Genomic DNA, 16,730 nt, shown 5'->3' on the forward strand with positions numbered 1-16,730 from the left:
CACAAGTGACCCTCAAGGTGACCCCAAGGTGACCCCAAGGTGCTCCCCCCCCAAGTGACCCTCAAGGTGACCCCCAAGGTGACCCCCAAGGTGACCCTAAGGTGCTCCCCCCCCCAAGTGACCCCCAAGGTGACCCCCAAGGTGACCCCAAGGTGCTCCCCCCCCCAAGTGACCCTCAAGGTGACCCCCAAGGTGACCCAAGGTGCTCCCCACCCCAAGTGACCCCCAAGGTGACCCTAAGGTGCTCCCCCCCCCCAAGTGACCCTCAAGGTGACCCCAAGGTGACCCCAAGGTGCTCCCCACCCCCAAGTGACCCCCAAGGTGACCCCAAGGTGCTCCCCCCGCCAAGTGACCCTCAAGGTGACCCCAAGGTGACCCTAAGGTGCTCCCCCCCTCCCCAAGTGACCCCCAAGGTGACCCCAAGGTGACCCCAAGGTGCTCCCCACCCTCAAGGTGACCCCAAGGTGACCCCAAGGTGCTCCCCCCCAAGTGACCTCAAGGTGACCCCCAAGGTGACCCTAAGGTGCTCCCACCCAAGTGACCCTCAAGGTGACCCCCAAGGTGACCCCAAGGTGCTCCCCCCCCAGTGACCCTCAAGGTGACCCAAAGGTGACCCCAGGTGCTCCCCCCCCCCCAGTGACCCCCAAGGTGACCACAAAGGTGACCCCAAGGTGCTCCCCACCCCCAAGTGACCCCCAGGTGACCCTAAGGTGCTCCCCCCCCCCCAAGTGACCCTCAAAGTGACCCCAAAGGTGACCCCAAAGGGCACCCCCCTACTCCAGGTGACCCCCAAGGTGACCCCAAGGTGCTCCCCCTACCCCAAGTGACCCTCAAGGTGACCCCAAGTGACCCCAAGGTGCTCCCCCCCCAGTGACCCTCAAGGTGACCCCAAAGGTGACCCTAAGGTGCTCCCCCCCCCCCAAGTGACCCCCAAGGTGACCCCAAAGGTGACCCCAAGGTGCTCCCCCCCCCAAGTGACCCCCAAGGTGACCCCCAAGGTGACCCAAGGTGCTCCCCCCCCAAGTGACCCTCAAGGTGACCCCCAGGTGACCCCAAGGTGCTCCCCCCCCCAAGTGACCCTCAAGGTGACCCCAAAGGTGACCCCAAGGTGCTCCCCCCCCCCAGTGACCCCCAAGGTGACCACAAAGGTGACCCAAGGTGCTCCCCACCCCCAAGTGACCCCCAAGGTGACCCTAAGGTGCTCCCCCCCCCCAAGTGACCCTCAAGGTGACCCCAAAGGTGACCCCAAGGTGCTCCCCCCCCCAAGTGACCTCAAGGTGACCCCAAAGGTGACCCAAGGTGCTCCCCCCCCCAAGTGACCCTCAAGGTGACCCCAAAGGTGACCCCAAGGTGCTCCCCCCCCCCAGTGACCCCCAAGGTGACCCAAAGGTGACCCCAAGGTGCTCCCCACCCTCAAGGTGACCCCCAAGGTGACCCCCAAGGTGACCCAAGGTGCTCCCCCTACCCCAAGTGACCCCCAAGGTGACCCAAAGGTGACCCTAAGGTGCTCCCCCCCCCCCAAGTCACCCTCAAGGTGACCCCAAAGGGCACCCCCCCTACACCAGGTAACCCCCCCAAGGTGCTCCCCTCCCAGGTGACCCCAAATATGACCCCAAAGTGCCTCCCCCCCCCCAGGTGACCCCCCAAGGTGACCCCCCCAGGTGACCCCAAAGGGCATTCCCAAGGTGACCCCCAAGGTGCCTCCCCCAAGATGTCCCCAAGGTGTCCCCCCCTCCCCAGGTGCCCTCCAGGTGTCCCCAAAGTGCTCCCCCCTCCAAAGTGACCCCAAGGTGTCCTCCAAGTGTCCCCACCATGTCCACCCCCCCAGGTGTCCCTCAGGTATCCCCAAGTTGCCCCCCCCCGTGTCCCCAAGGTGCCCCCTCCCCAGGTGTCCCCCAGGTGCCCTCCAGGTGCCCTCCAGGTGTCCCTGAAGTGTCCCAAGGTGTCTACCCCCCCCAGGTGTCCCCCAGTGTCCCCCAGGTGCCCTCCAGGTGTCCCCCAGGTGTCCCCAAAGTGCCCCCCCTCCCAAAGTGACCCCAAGGTGTCCCCCAGGTATCCCCAAGGTGTCCCCCCCCGGTGTCCCCAAGGTGCCCCCCTCCCCAGGTGCCCTCCAGGTGTCCCCCAGTGTCCCCCAGGTGCCCCCCAGGTGTCCCAAGGTGCCCCCCTCCCCAGGTGTCCCCAGGTGTCCCCAAAGTGCCCCCCCTCCCAAAGTGACCCAAGGTGTCCCCCAGGTATTCCCAAGGTGTCCCCCCCCGGTGTCCCCAAGGTGCCCCCCTCCCCAGGTGTCCCCCAGGTGTCCCCCAGGTGTCCCCGAGGTGCCCCCCCCGGTGTCCCCAGACGCGTCCCCCCCCCCCCCCGCCAGTGACTCAGGTCCCTCCCTCGGGCGGGGCCCCCCCCGGGCGGTGGCTCTCGGGGTGCCCCTCCCATTTAAGGCCCCGCGTCCCCCGCGTCCCCACAGCCCCGAGGCCCCGACATGGCCCCCCCCCCCAGCGGCCCTCGGCCTCCTCCTGCTCTGCCTCGGCCTCCCAGGTGAGACTGGGAGGGACTGGGAGGCACTGGGATGCACTGGGATGGGCACTGGGAGAGACTGGGATGGACTGGGATGGGCACTGGGAGAGACTGGGATGGACTGGGAGAACTGGGATGGACTGGGATGGGCACTGGGAGAACTGGGATGGACTGGGATGGGCACTGGGAGAGACTGGGATGGACTGGGATGGGCACTGGGAGAGACTTGGATGGACTGGGATGGGCACTGGGAGAACTGGGATGGACTGGGATGGGCACTGGGGAGAGACTTGGATGGACTGGGAGAACTGGGATGGACTGGGATGGGCACTGGGAGAGACTGGGAGAGACTTGGATGGACTGGGATGGGCACTGGGAGAGACTGGGATGGACTGGGATGGGCACTGGGAGAGACTTGGATGGAGTGCAATGGACTGGGATGGGCACTGGGAGAACTGGGATGGACTGAGATGGGCACTGGAGAGACTGGGAGAGACTTGGATGGACTGGGATGGGCACTGGGAGAACTGGGATGGACTGGGAGAACTGGGATGGACTGGGATGGGCACTGGGAGAACTGGGATGGACTGGGATGGGCACTGGGATGGACTGGGATGGGCACTGGGATGAACTAGGAGAACTGGGATGGACTGGGATGGGAACTGGGAGCAGCTGGGATGGAGACTGGGATGGGAACTGGGAGCAGCTGGGATGGAGACTGGGATGGAGACTTGGTTCCCTCACCAGTACAAGGGAATGGAAGGGACTGGGATGAACTGGAATGGGGACTGGGATATACTGGGAGGGACTGGGATGGAGACTGGTTTCCCTCCTCCACCCAGGAAACTGGGATGGGAATTGGGATGGACTGGGGTGGACTGGGAGGAGGACTGGGATGGACTGGGGTGAAGACTGGGGGGATTGGGATGGACTGGGATGGACTAGAGTGGACTGGGATGGAGATGGGGTAAACTGGGATGGACTGGGGTGGACTGGGATGGATTAGGATGAAGACTGGGGAGATTGGATGGACTGGGATGGAGATGGGGGGACTGGGATGGACTGGGGTGGAGATGGGGGAAACTGGGATGGACTGGGGTGGAGGTGGGGGGACTGGGATGGACTGGGGTGGAGATGGGGGGGAATGGGATGGACTGGGATGGAGATGGGGGGACTGGGATGGACTGGGATGGAGATGGGGGGGAATGGGATGGAGATAGGGGGGACTGGGATGGACTGGGATGGAGATGGGGGAAACTGGGATGGACTGGGGTGGAGATGGGGGGACTGGGATGGACTGGGGTGGAGATGGGGGGGAATGGGATGGACTGGGATGGAGATGGGGGGGAATGGGATGGATTGGGATGGAGATGGGGGGACTGGGATGGACTGGGGGGGCTGGGATGAGCTGGGGTGGAGATGGGGGAAACTGGGATGGACTGGGATGGACTGGGGGGGACTGGGATGGAGATAGGGGGACTGGGATGGACTGGGATGGAGATGGGGGGGAATGGGATGGACTGGGGGGGAGTGGGATGGAGATGGGGGAAACTGGGATGGACTGGGATGGAGATGAAGGGAATGGAATGAGTTGGTGTGGAGATGGGGGGGGGACTGGGATGGACTGGGATGGACTGGGCTGGACTGGGAGGCGTCTCCGCTGACCCGGTTGCCCCAGGTGCCCCGCGGGCGCTGCGAGGACGGGTCCCGCTTGGCCCCGCTGGTGGCCGGAGTGGATCCCTGCAAGGATCCCGTGGGATTCCTCAGCCCCCAGCTGGGTGAGTCGGGATCCTCGGGATCCTCCGGCAATTCGGGATCCTACGGAAGCGGATCGGGATCCTCTGGAGGCGGATCGGGATCCTATGGAGGTGGATCGGGATCCTATGGAGGCGGATTAGGATCCTACGGCAACTCGGGATCCTACGGAAGCGGATCGGGATCCTACGGAGGTGGATTGGGGATCCTACGGAAGCGGATCAGGATCCTACGGAAGCAGACCAGGATCCCACGGGGACGGCTCCGGATCCTTCGTGTCTCCGGAATCCGGTGGGCCGATGAGTTCCTACGGAAGCGGATCCGGAGCAGGGAGACCCGGCTCGCACGGGGGAGGCGGATCCTACGGGGGATCCAGTTCAGGATCCTACGGAAGCGGATCCGGAGCAGGCAGACCTGGGTCCCACGGGGGAAGCGGATCCGGATCCTACGGAGGGGGGATTAGGATCCTATGGGGGATCCCAAGGGGGAGTTGGATCCGGATCAGGCAGACCCGGATCCCACGGGGGAAGCGGATCTGGATCCTATGGAGATGGGGTCGGGATCGTATGGGGGATCCCAAGGGGGAAGCGGATCTGGATCCTACGGAGGCGGGTCAGGATCCTATGGGGGATCCGGATCCTATGGCGGCAGGCCGGGATCACATGGAGGATCCCAAGGGGGAATTGGATCCGGATCAGGCAGACCCGGATCCGAAGGGGGAAGCGGATCTGGGTCCTACGGAGGTGGGTCAGGGTCCTACGGGGGATCCGGATCCTATGGAGGCGGGTCAGGATCATATGGAGGATCCCAGGGGGGAAGCGGATCCGGATCCTATGGAGATGGGTCAGGATCGTATGGAGGATCCCAGGGGGGAAGCGGATCTGAATCCTATGGAGGTGGGTCAGGATCCTATGGGGGATCTGGATCCTATGGAGACGGGTCAGGATCCTATGGAGGATCCCAAGGGGGAAGTGGATCCGGATCAGGTAGACCTGGATCCCAAGGTGGGATTGGATCTGGATCAGGCAGACCCGGATCCCAAGGGGGAATTGGATCTGGATCAGGTAGACCTGGATCCCAAGGGGGAAGTGGATCCGGATCAGGCAGACCTGGATCCCAAGGGGGAAGTGGATCCGGATCAGGTAGACCTGGATCCCAAGGCGGAATTGGATCTGGATCAGGTAGACCTGGATCCCAAGGGGGAAGTGGATCCGGATCAGGCAGACCTGGATCCCAAGGTGGAATTGGATCTGGATCAGGCAGACCCGGATCCCAAGGGGGAGGTGGATCCGGATCAGGTAGACCCGGATCCCAGGGTGGAATTGGATCCGGATCAGGCAGACCCGGATCCCAAGGCGGGATTGGATCTGGATCAGGCAGACCTGGATCCCAAGGGGGAGGTGGATCCGGATCAGGCAGACCCGGATCCCAAGGGGGAATTGGATCTGGATCAGGCAGACCCGGATCCCAAGGGGGAATTGGATCCGGAGGGGGCAGTGGGTCAGGACTCCTACGGGGGGCTCGGTCGCCTACGGGGACAGCTCGGGATCCTACGGGCTCCCCGTGTCCTACGGGGGGAGCTCGGGATCCTACGGGGGGGGGCTCGGGATCCTACGGGGGGCAGCTCGGGATCCTACGGAGGCTCGGGATCCCACGGAAGCGGGATGGGATCTTACGGGGGCTCGGGATCCCAGGGGAGACCGGGCTCCTCAGCTGGTGGAGCAGCATCTTACGGGGGTTCGGGATCCTCCCGGGTGATCCAGCGCCCCGGCTACAAGAATCCCGGCATCCCCTTCGTGCCGGGGCTGCGGGATCCAGCTCGGATCGGGGGTTACATCCCTGTGCGCCGCGGCCCCTCCTTGGGATCTGGCGGGGGATCCGGCTCCGGCTCCGACACCTACAGCTCCGAGACCGGATCCGACGCCGGAGCGAGAGCGGGATCCGACCAATCCGAATCCGGCTGCGGGGGCTGCAAGAAATAGGGGTCCCTGGATCCCAAGCCCGCGTCCCAATAAAGGCGTTGGCCGGCGGCTCCGGCGTTGTCCTTGTCCCCATCCCTGTCCCCATGCCCACGGTTGGCCCCGCACGTGGCCCCACGCGGATCCCAACGTGTCCCCACGTGTCCCGGCACCGGCCGAGCTGGTGGGGCCGGTACAGAGCCACGCTTGGAATTGGGGACATCCGGGGTGGGACGGGGACGCCCAGGAGGACGGGGACGCTGGGGACGTGGGGATGGGACAGGGACATCCATGGGATGGGATGGGGACACCCAGGAGGACGGGGACGCTGGGGGACACGGGGATGGGGACAGGGACGTGAGGGATGGGATGGAGACATCAGGGATGGGATGGGGACACTGGGGACATGAGGATGGGACAGGGACATCCATGGGATGGGTTGGGGACACCCAGGAGGATGGGGATATAGAGATGGGACAGGGACATCCATGGGATGGGACAGGGACACCCAGGAGGACGGGGACAACTGGGGACACGGGGATGGGTCAGGGACGTGAGGGATGGGATGGAGACATCAGGGATGGGATGGGGACACTGGGGACATGAGGATGGGACAGGGACATCCATGGGATGGGTTGGGGACACTCAGGAGGATGGGGATATAGAGATGGGACAGGGACATCCATGGGATGGGACAGGGACACCCAGGAGGACGGGGACACTGGGGACACGGGGATGGGTCAGGGACGTGAGGGATGGGATGGAGACATCAGGGATGGGATGGGGACACTGGGGACATGAGGATGGGACAGGGACATCCATGGGATGGGTTGGGGACACTCAGGAGGATGGGGATATAGGGATGGGACAAGGACATCCATGGGATGGGACAGGGACATCCATGGGATGGGATGGGGACACCCAGGAGGATGGGGACATCCATGGGATGGGATGGGGACACCCAGGAGGACAGGGATGCTGGGGACACGGGGATGGGTCAGGGACGTGAGGGATGGGATGGAGACATCAGGGATGGGATGGGGACACTGGGGACATGAGGATGGGACAGGGACATCCATGGGATGGGTTGGGGACACCCAGGAGGATGGGGACGTGGGGATGGGATAAGGACATCCATGGGATGGGATGGGGACATCCAGGAGGACGGGGACGCTGGGGACATGGAGATGGGTCAGGGACATGAGGGATGGGATGGAGACATCAGGGATGGGATGGGGACACTGGGGACATGGGGATGGGACAAGGACATCCATGGGATGGGACAGGGACACCCAGGAGGATGGGGATATAGGGATGGGACAAGGACATCCATGGGATGGGATGGGGACGCCCAGGAGGATGGGGGACATGGGGATGGGACAGGGACATGAAGGATGGGATGGGGACATCAGGGATGGGATGGGGACACTGGGGACATGAGGATTGGACAGGGACATCAAGGATGGGATGGGGACACTGGGGACATGGGGATGGGACAAGGACATCCATGGGATGGGGTTGGAGGCATCAGGAATGGGGACAATGGGGACGTGGGAGACAGGGACATCTATGGGATGGGGACATCGGGGATGGGACAAGGACATCAAGGATGGGATGGGGACATCAGGGATGGGGACACGGGGACAAGGACATCCATGGGACAGGGACGTGAGGGATGAGGCGCTGGGGACGCCGTGGGATGGGGACACCAGGAGATCGGGGCCACCCAGGGTGGCGCAGGGTGACACTGGGGAGGTGGCCCTGAAACTGGGGCGGTGACGCAACAAGTATGAGCCCCACGTGGCCCAGTCTGGCCCCGTAAGGACCAGTACGAGCCCTGGAGAGACCAGTAAGAGCCCCGGTGGGCCCAGTATGATCACATAAGGACCAGTATGAGCCCCCAAATACCCAGTGTGGTCCCATAAGGACCAGTAGAAGCCCCAGAGGGCCCAGTATGACCCCATAAGGACCAGTATGAGCCCTGGAGAGACCAGTATGGGCCCCAAAGCACCCAGTCTGGCCCCATAAGGACCAGTATGTGTCCTGGAGAGACCAGTACGGGCCCCAGTGGGCCCAGTATGATCACATAAGGACCAGTATGAGCCCCAAAACTGCCCAGTCTGGCTCCGTAAGGACCAGTTTGAGCCCCAGAGGTCCCAGTCTGGCCCTATAAGGACCAGTAAGAACCCTGAAAAGACCAGTAAAAGCCCCAGTGGGCCCAGTATGGTCACATAAGGACCAGTATGAGCCCCAAAATACCCAGTGTGGTCCCATAAGGACCAGTAGAAGCCCCAGAGGGCCCAGTATGACCCCATAAGGACCAGTATGAGCCCTGGAGAGACCAGTATGAGCCCTGGAGAGACCAGTATGGGCCCCAAAGCACCCAGTCTGGCCCCATAAGGACCAGTATGTGTCCTGGAAAGACCAGTAAGAGCCCCAGTGGGCCCAGTATGATCACATAAGGACCAGTATGAGCCCCAAAACTGCCCAGTCTGGCTCCGTAAGGACCAGTTTGAGCCCCAGAGGTCCCAGTCTGGCCCTATAAGGACCAGTAAGAACCCTGAAAAGACCAGTAAGAGCCCCAGTGGGCCCAGTATGATCACATAAGGACCAGTATGAGCCCCAAAATACCCAGTGTGGTCCCATAAGGACCAGTAGAAGCCCCAGAGGTCCCAGTCTGGCCCTATAAGGACCAGTAAGAACCCTGAAAAGACCAGTAAAAGCCCCAGTGGGCCCAGTATGATCACATAAGGACCAGTATGAGCCCCAAAATACCCAGTGTGGTCCCATAAGGACCAGTAGAAGCCCCAGAGGGCCCAGTATGACCCCATAAGGACCAGTATGAGCCCTGAAGAGACCAGTATGAGCCCTGGAGAGACCAGTTTGAGCCCCAAAGCACCCAGTATGACCCCATAAGGACCAGTATGAGCCCTGGAGAGACCAGTACGGGCCCCAGTGGGCCCAGTATGATCACGTAAGGACCAGTATGAGCCCCAAAACTGCCCAGTCTGGCTCCGTAAGGACCAGTTTGAGCCCCAAAGGGCCCAGTTTGGCCCTATAAGGACCAGTAAGAACCCTGAAAAGACCAGTAAGAGCCCCAGTGGACCCAGAATAAGGACCAGTATGAGCCCCAAAATACCCAGTGTGGTCCCATAAGGACCAGTAGAAGCCCCAGAGGGCCCAGTATGACCCCATAAGGACCAGTATGAGCCCTGGAGAGACCAGTATGAGCCCTGGAGAGACCAGTATGGGCCCCAAAGCACCCAGTCTGGCCCCATAAGGACCAGTATGTGTCCTGGAAAGACCAGTAAGAGCCCCAGTGGGCCCAGTATGATCACATAAGGACCAGTATGAGCCCCAAAACTGCCCAGTCTGGCTCCGTAAGGACCAGTTTGAGCCCCAGAGGTCCCAGTCTGGCCCTATAAGGACCAGTAAGAACCCTGAAAAGACCAGTAAGAGCCCCAGTGGACCCAGAATAAGGACCAGTATGAGCCCCAAAATACCCAGTGTGGTCCCATAAGGACCAGTAGAAGCCCCAGAGGGCCCAGTATGACCCCATAAGGACCAGTATGAGCCCTGGAGAGACCAGTATGAGCCCTGGAGAGACCAGTATGGGCCCCAAAGCACCCAGTCTGGCCCCATAAGGACCAGTATGTGTCCTGGAAAGACCAGTAAGAGCCCCAGTGGGCCCAGTATGATCACGTAAGGACCAGTATGAGCCCCAAAACTGCCCAGTCTGGCTCCGTAAGGACCAGTTTGAGCCCCAGAGGTCCCAGTCTGGCCCTATAAGGACCAGTAAGAACCCTGAAAAGACCAGTAAGAGCCCCAGTGGGCCCAGTATGATCACATAAGGACCAGTATGAGCCCCAAAATACCCAGTGTGGTCCCATAAGGACCAGTAGAAGCCCCAGAGGTCCCAGTCTGGCCCTATAAGGACCAGTAAGAACCCTGAAAAGACCAGTAAAAGCCCCAGTGGGCCCAGTATGATCACATAAGGACCAGTATGAGCCCCAAAATACCCAGTGTGGTCCCATAAGGACCAGTAGAAGCCCCAGAGGGCCCAGTATGACCCCATAAGGACCAGTATGAGCCCTGGAGAGACCAGTATGAGCCCTGGAGAGACCAGTATGGGCCCCAAAGCACCCAGTCTGGCCCCATAAGGACCAGTATGAGCCCCAGAGTGCCCAATATGATCACATAAAGACCAATAGAGACCAGTACGAGCCCCTGAGGGCCCGGTCTGGCCCCATAAGGACCAGTATGACTCCAGTAGAGCCCAGTATGGCCCAGCAGGGTCCTATGTGGGGCAGGGGCGGGGGGTGTCCCCGGCCGCCGAGGTCCCCACCCTGTGTGGGTGGCTGAGCCCGGGTGGGGTCGAGACGGCGGCTGGGAGGATCCCCACCCACCCGCCCTTAAAACCAGCGTTCCCAGTGCTCCCAGTGCTCCCAGTCCCTCCTGACCAGCACCAATGGGTGTCCCCGGGACCCTGGGGGTCCTGCTCTGCCTGCTCGCCCTGCTCAGCCCCCGCCCTCCCGGTAGGTGCCCGGGATGGGGACACTGGCTCCCTCCTGTCCCCTCTGCGCTCTGGGTGGGGGGGGGTCAGGGGGTCCCTGATGTCCCCTCTTTGCTTTGGGGGGGGTCAGGGGGTCCCTGATGTCCCCTCTTCGCTCTGGGGGGGGTCCTGATGTCCCCTCTTTGGATGGGGGTGGTCAGGGGGGTCCTAATGTCCCCTCTTTGCTGTGTGGGGGGGGTCCTGATGTCCCCTCTTCACTCTGGGGGGGGTCAGGGGGTCCCTGATGTCCCCTCTTTGCTTTGGGGGTGGTCAGGGGGTCCCTGATGTCCCCTCTTCGCTCTGGGGGGGGGTCCTGATGTCCCCTCTTTGGTTGGGGGTGGTCAGGGGGTCCTGGTGTCCCCTCTTTGCTCTGGGAGGGGTCAGGGGGTCCCTGATGTCCCTTCTTCACTCTGGGGGGGTCAGGAGGGTCCTGATGTCCCCTTTTTGCTATGGGGGGGGGGGTGTCTTGATGTCCTCTCTTTGCTTTAGGGGGTTCAGAGGGACCCTGATGTCCCCTCTCTGCTCTGGGGTGGGTCAAGGGGGAAGCTGATGTCCCCTCTTTGCTATGGGGGGGTGTCCTGATGTCCCCTCTTTGCTTTGGGGGGGTCAAGGGGGTCCTGATGTCCCCTCTTTGCTGTGGGGGGGTTCTTGATGTCCCCTCTTTGCTTTAGGGGGCTCAGAGGGACCCTAATGTCCCCCTCTTCGCTTTGGGGGGGGTCCTGATGTCCCCTCTTTGCCATGGGGGGGTCAGGGGGGTCCTGATGTCCCCTCTTTGCTATGGGGGGTGGTTCTTGATGTCCCCTCTTTGCTTTAGGGGGCTCAGAGGGACCCTAATGTCCCCTCTTCGCTTTGGGGGGGGGTCCTGATGTCCCCTCCTTGCTAATGGGGGGATCAAGGGGGCCCTGATGTCCCCTCTTTGCTATGGGGGGGGGGTGTCCTGATGTCCCCTCTTCACTTTGGGAGGGTCAGGGGGGTCCTGATGTCCCCTCTTTGCTATGGGGGCGGGTCCTGATGTCCCCTCTTTGCTATGGGGGGGGGTGTCTTGATGTCCCCTCTTTGCTTTAGGGGGCTCAGAGGGACCCTAATGTCCCCTCTTCGCTTTGGGGGGGGTCCTGATGTCCCCTCCTTGCTAATGGGGGGATCAAGGGGGCCCTGATGTCCCCTCTTTGCTATGGGGGGGGGTGTCCTGATGTCCCCTCTTCACTTTGGGAGGGTCAGGGGGGGTCCTGATGTCCCCTCTTTGCTATGGGGGGGGGTGTCTTGATGTCCCCTCTTTGCTTTAGGGGGTTCAGAGGGACCCTAATGTCCCCTCTTCGCTTTGGGGGGGGTCTTAATGTCCCCTCTTTGCTAATGGGGGGATCAAGGGGGCCCTGATGTCCCCTCTTTGCTATGGGGGGGGGTTCCTGATGTCCCCTCTTCGCTCTGAGGGGGGGTCCTGATGTCCCCTCTTTGCTTTGGGGGGGTCAGGGGGGTCCTGATGTCCCCTCTTTGCTATGGGGGGGGGGCGGTTCTTGATGTCCCCTCATTGCTTTAGGGGGTTCAGAGGGACCCTAACGTCCCCACGTTGCTTGGGGGACACCAGGGGGGTCCCGCTCTCCCCTCTTTCCTTGGGGCTGGGGGCTCTGGGGGGGTCCCAGCTCCCCGCGTCCCCCGTCCCCATGGCTGTCCCCCCTCGCCTGTCCCCCACCAGGTGCCATCGCCCGCGGCCTCCTCGTCCCCACCAGTGCCACCGTCGTCCCCCCCCCGCTCCCCACCACCACCCCCACCCCCCCGGACCCCATCCCCAACGTCATCCCCGACCGCGGCCCCCCCACCGCGGCCCCCGAGGAAGAGGAGGCCGAGGATGGCGATGGCGGCGGCGACGAAGAACAAGATGGAGGCCGCGAAGAGGAGGCCGAAGGCCGCGCCGTGGCGGCTCTCGCCCGCTTGGCCTCGGCGCTGCGGAGCCCCCCGCAGCCCCCCGCCCTCGAGACCCTCCTGGAGCTCGTCCCGGGGCTGAGGGCCCTGATGGGGCCCCCCCAGCCCCCCAACCGCGGGGACCCCTGAACTGGGGGAAGAGGGGGGGGATGGCGACCCATGTTGAGGGGGTCCCATTCTGGGGGGTCGTGGGGGGTCTTAGGGGGGCTGGGACCCATTTTGGGGGAGCTGGGTCCCAGTTTGGGGGGTTGTAGGGGGTCTGGGTCCCAGTCTGGGGGGTCATAGGGAGTCTGGGACCCATTCTGGGGGGTCTGGGTCCCATTCTGGGGGTCGTAGGGGGTCTGGGACCCATTTTGGGGGGGTCGGGGTCCCATTTTGGGGGGGTCGTAGGGGGTCTGGGTCCCATTCTAGGGGGGTCCTATGGGGTCTGGGACCCATTTGGGGGTGTCTGGGTCCCATTCTGGGGGGTCATAGGGAGTCTGGGACCCATTTGGGGGGGGTCGGGGTCCCAGTCTGGGGGGTCGTAGGGGGCCTGGGTCCCATTCTGGGGGGTTGTAGGGGTCTGGGACCCATTCTGGGGGGGTCTGGGTCCCATTCTGGGGGGTCATACCGGTCTGGGACCCATTCTGGGGGGTCTGGGACCCATTTTGGGGGGGTCTGGGTCCCATTCTGGGGGGTCATAGGGGGTCTGGGTCCCATTTTGGGGGGTCGTAGGGTGTCTGGGTCCCAGTCTGGGGGGTTCTGGGTCCCAGTTTGGGGGGTTGTGGGGGGTCTGGGACCCATTTTGGGGGGGTCTGGGTCCCAGTTTGGGGGGTTGTGGGGGGTCTGGGACCCATTTTGGGGGGGTCTGGGTCCCAGTTTGGATGATTTTAAGTGTCTGGGTCCCATTCTGAGGGGTCTTAGGGGTCTGGGTCCCATTTTGGGGGTGTCTTGGGGGTCTGGGTCCCATTTTGGGGGGGTCTTTGGGAGGGGCTGGATGCTTGGGTCCCCTTTTGGGGGGGCTTTAGGTGGGGGTGACAGGCCTGGGGTCCCTTTCTGCGGGGTTTTTGGTGGGGGGGAGACACATCCAGGACACCCGAGTCCCCTTTTTGGGGGGTCCTGATGGGGGGAAGACGCTTGGGTTCCCTTTTTGGGGGGGGTCTTTCTTTGGGGGCTCCCTGGACACCTGGGTCCCCTTTTGGGGGGGGTCTAGGGGGTGCAGTCCAGGATGCCGGGGTCCTCGTGATCTACTGGGATGAGGGACCCAGGGGTCCAGACCCCCCCTCACCCCCCCCCCAGCTTAATAAATGATGCAGCCGCGCACGGTGCCCCCAACTAATGGATGTGGGGTCCTATGGGGCAGGGCTATAGGGCAGAGTCTATAGGAGACAAGCCTATAGGGGTTATAGGGTTATAGGGCGGGGCTATGGGGCAGGGCTATGGGGCAGGGTCTATAGGAGACAGGGCTATAGGGGTTATAGGGTTATAGGGTGGGGCTATGGGGCAGGGTCTATAGGAGACAAGCCTATAGGGGTTATAGGGCTATAGGGTGGGGCTATGGGGCAGGGCTATGGGGCAGGGTCTATAGGAGACAAGCCTATAGGGGTTATAGGGTTATAGGGTGGGGCTATGGGGCAGGGCTATGGGTCAGGGTCTATAGGAGACAGGGCTATAGGGGTTATAGGGCTATAGGGTGGGGCTATGGGGCAGGGCTATGGGGCAGGGTCTATAGGAGACAAGCCTATAGGGGTTATAGGGCTATAGGGTGGGGCTATGGGGCAGGGCTATGGGGCAGGGTCTATAGGAGACAAGCCTATAGGGGTTATAGGGTTATAGGGTGGGGCTATGGGGCAGGGCTATGGGTCAGGGTCTATAGGAGACAAGGCTATAGGGGTTATAGGGCTATAGGGTGGGGCTATGGGGCAGGGCTATGGGGCAGGGTCTATAGGAGACAAGCCTATAGGGGTTATAGGGTTGTAGGGTGGGGCTATGGGGCAGGGCTATAGGTCAGGGTCTATAGGAGACAAGGCTATAGGGGTTATAGGGTTATAGGGCGGGGCTATGGGTCAGGGTCTATAGGAGACAAGCCTATAGGGGTTATAGGGCTATAGGGCGGGGCTATAGGGCGGGGCTATAGGTGAGTCAGGGCAGCGCTGCCCCAGCTGGGTCAGCCGGTCCTGGGGCTCCCCACCCACCCCCTGGGGGGACCCGGGGGGCCCCACCCCGCCTTGGGGTGGCCATAAGAACTGGGGGGGGCCTCCCAGTGCTCCCAGTACTGCACTGGACTGGGTTGTCAGCACCACCAGGTATGGCCCCCCCCCCCACCCCGGACTGCTGGGTAACCAGATCTGGGGGGCACTGGGGGCACTGGGAGCACTGGGGGTGGGGACTGGGTGCCCGAATCTGGAGGGCACTGGGGGCACTGGGAGCACTGGGGGTGGGGACTGGGTGCCCTGATCTGGGGGGCACTGGGGGCACTGGGAGCACTGGGGACATTGGGGGTGGGGACTGGGTGCCTGAATCTGGAGGGCACTGGGGGCACTGGGGGAACTGGGGGTGGGGACTGGGTGCCCGAATCTGGAGGGCACTGGGGGCACTGGGGGAACTGGGGGTGGGGACTGGGTGCCCGAATCTGGAGGGCACTGGGGGCACTGGGAGCACTGGGAGCACTGGGAGCACTGGGGGTGGGGACTGGGTGCCTGAATCTGGAGGGCACTGGGGGCACTGGGAGCACTGGGAGCACTGGGAGCACTGGAGGTGGGGACTGGGTACCCGAATCTGGAGGGCACTGGGGGCACTGGGAGCACTGGGAGCACTGGGAGCACTGGGGGTGGGGACTGGGTACCCGAATCTGGAGGGCACTGGGGGCACTGGGGGCACTGGGAGCACTTGGGGGTGGGGATTGGAAGCCCAGATCTGGGGGGCACTGGGGGCACTGGGGGTGGCAACTGAGTGTCCAGATCCAGGGGTCATGGGGGGCACTGGGGGCACTGGAGGCACTGGGGGCACTGGGCATCCAGATCTGGAGGGCACTGGGAGCACTGGGGGCACTGGGGGTGGAGATTGGGTACCCGGATTGGGAGGTCACTGGGGTCACTGGGAGCACTGGGGACATTGGGGGTGGGGACTGGGTGCCCAGATCTGGAGGGCACTGGGGGCACTGGGAGCACTGGGGACATTGGGGGAACTGGGGGTGGGGACTGGGTGTCTGAATCTGGAGGGCACTGGGGGCACTGGGAGCACTGGGGGCACTGGGGGTGGGGACTGGGTGCCTGAATCTGGAGGGCACTGGGGGCACTGGGAGCACTGGGGGCACTGGGGGAACTGGGGGTGGGGACTGGGTGCCTGAATCTGGAGGGCACTGGGGGCACTGGGGGCACTGGGGGCACTGGGGGTGGGGACTGGGTGCCTGAATCTGGAGGGCACTGGGGGCACTGGGAGCACTGGGGGCACTGGGGGTGGGGACTGGGTGCCTGAATCTGGAGGGCACTGGGGGCACTGGGAGCACTGGGGGCACTGGGGGAACTGGGGGTGGGGACTGGGTGCCTGAATCTGGAGGGCACTGGGGGCACTGGGAGCACTGGGAGCACTGGGAGCACTGGGGGAACTGGGGGTGGGGACTGGGTGCCCGAATCTGGAGGGCACTGGGAGCACTGGGAGCACTGGGGGAACTGGGAGCACTGGGGGCACTGGGGGAACTGGGGGTGGGGACTGGGTGCCTGAATCTGGAGGGCACTGGGGGCACTGGGAGCACTGGGAGCACTTGGGGGTGGGGTTTGGAGGCCCAGATCTGGGGGGCACTGGGAGCACTGGGGGCACTGGGGGCGACACCTGAGTGTCCAGATCCAGGGGTCACGGGGGGCACTGGGGGCACTGGAGGCACTGGGGGCACTGGGCATCCAGATCTGGAGGGCACTGGGAGCACTGGGGGCACTGGGGGTGGAGATTGGGTACCCGGATTGGGAGGTCACTGGGGTCACTGGGAGCACTGGGGACATTGGGGGTGGGGACTGGGTGCCCAGATCTGGAGGGCACTGGGGGAACTGGGAGCACTGGGGGTG

At 63.4% G+C, this 16,730-nt stretch overlaps 2 protein-coding genes across 7 annotated transcripts in view; one reads left to right on the top strand and one right to left on the bottom strand.

Annotated features, from left to right (window-relative positions):
• The window catches only part of LOC138734342 (zinc finger protein 585A-like), a 352,271-nt gene that overhangs the window by 167,363 nt on the left and 168,178 nt on the right, over window positions 1–16,730 (bottom strand). The gene's annotated exons all lie outside the window — the stretch shown is intronic.
• On the top strand, window positions 4,242–6,232 carry LOC138734361 (uncharacterized). Of its 6 annotated transcripts, XM_069881977.1 has the most exons (4): window positions 4,242–4,957; window positions 4,997–5,008; window positions 5,201–5,763; window positions 5,888–6,232. In XM_069881977.1, the coding sequence occupies exons 1-4, from the start codon at window positions 4,563–4,565 to the stop codon at window positions 6,019–6,021; spliced, it is 1,104 nt and encodes a 367-aa protein (XP_069738078.1). In that variant the 5' UTR covers window positions 4,242–4,562; the 3' UTR covers window positions 6,022–6,232. The 6 variants fall into 6 exon arrangements, with proteins under 6 accessions (XP_069738078.1, XP_069738077.1, XP_069738076.1 ...); XM_069881976.1 differs by having other exon boundaries at window positions 4,242–5,249; window positions 5,289–5,763; XM_069881975.1 differs by having other exon boundaries at window positions 4,242–5,159; window positions 5,199–5,763.

This window comes from Phaenicophaeus curvirostris, unplaced genomic scaffold, assembly GCF_032191515.1.
Source record: "Phaenicophaeus curvirostris isolate KB17595 unplaced genomic scaffold, BPBGC_Pcur_1.0 scaffold_73, whole genome shotgun sequence".
NCBI lineage: Eukaryota > Metazoa > Chordata > Aves > Cuculiformes > Cuculidae > Phaenicophaeus > Phaenicophaeus curvirostris.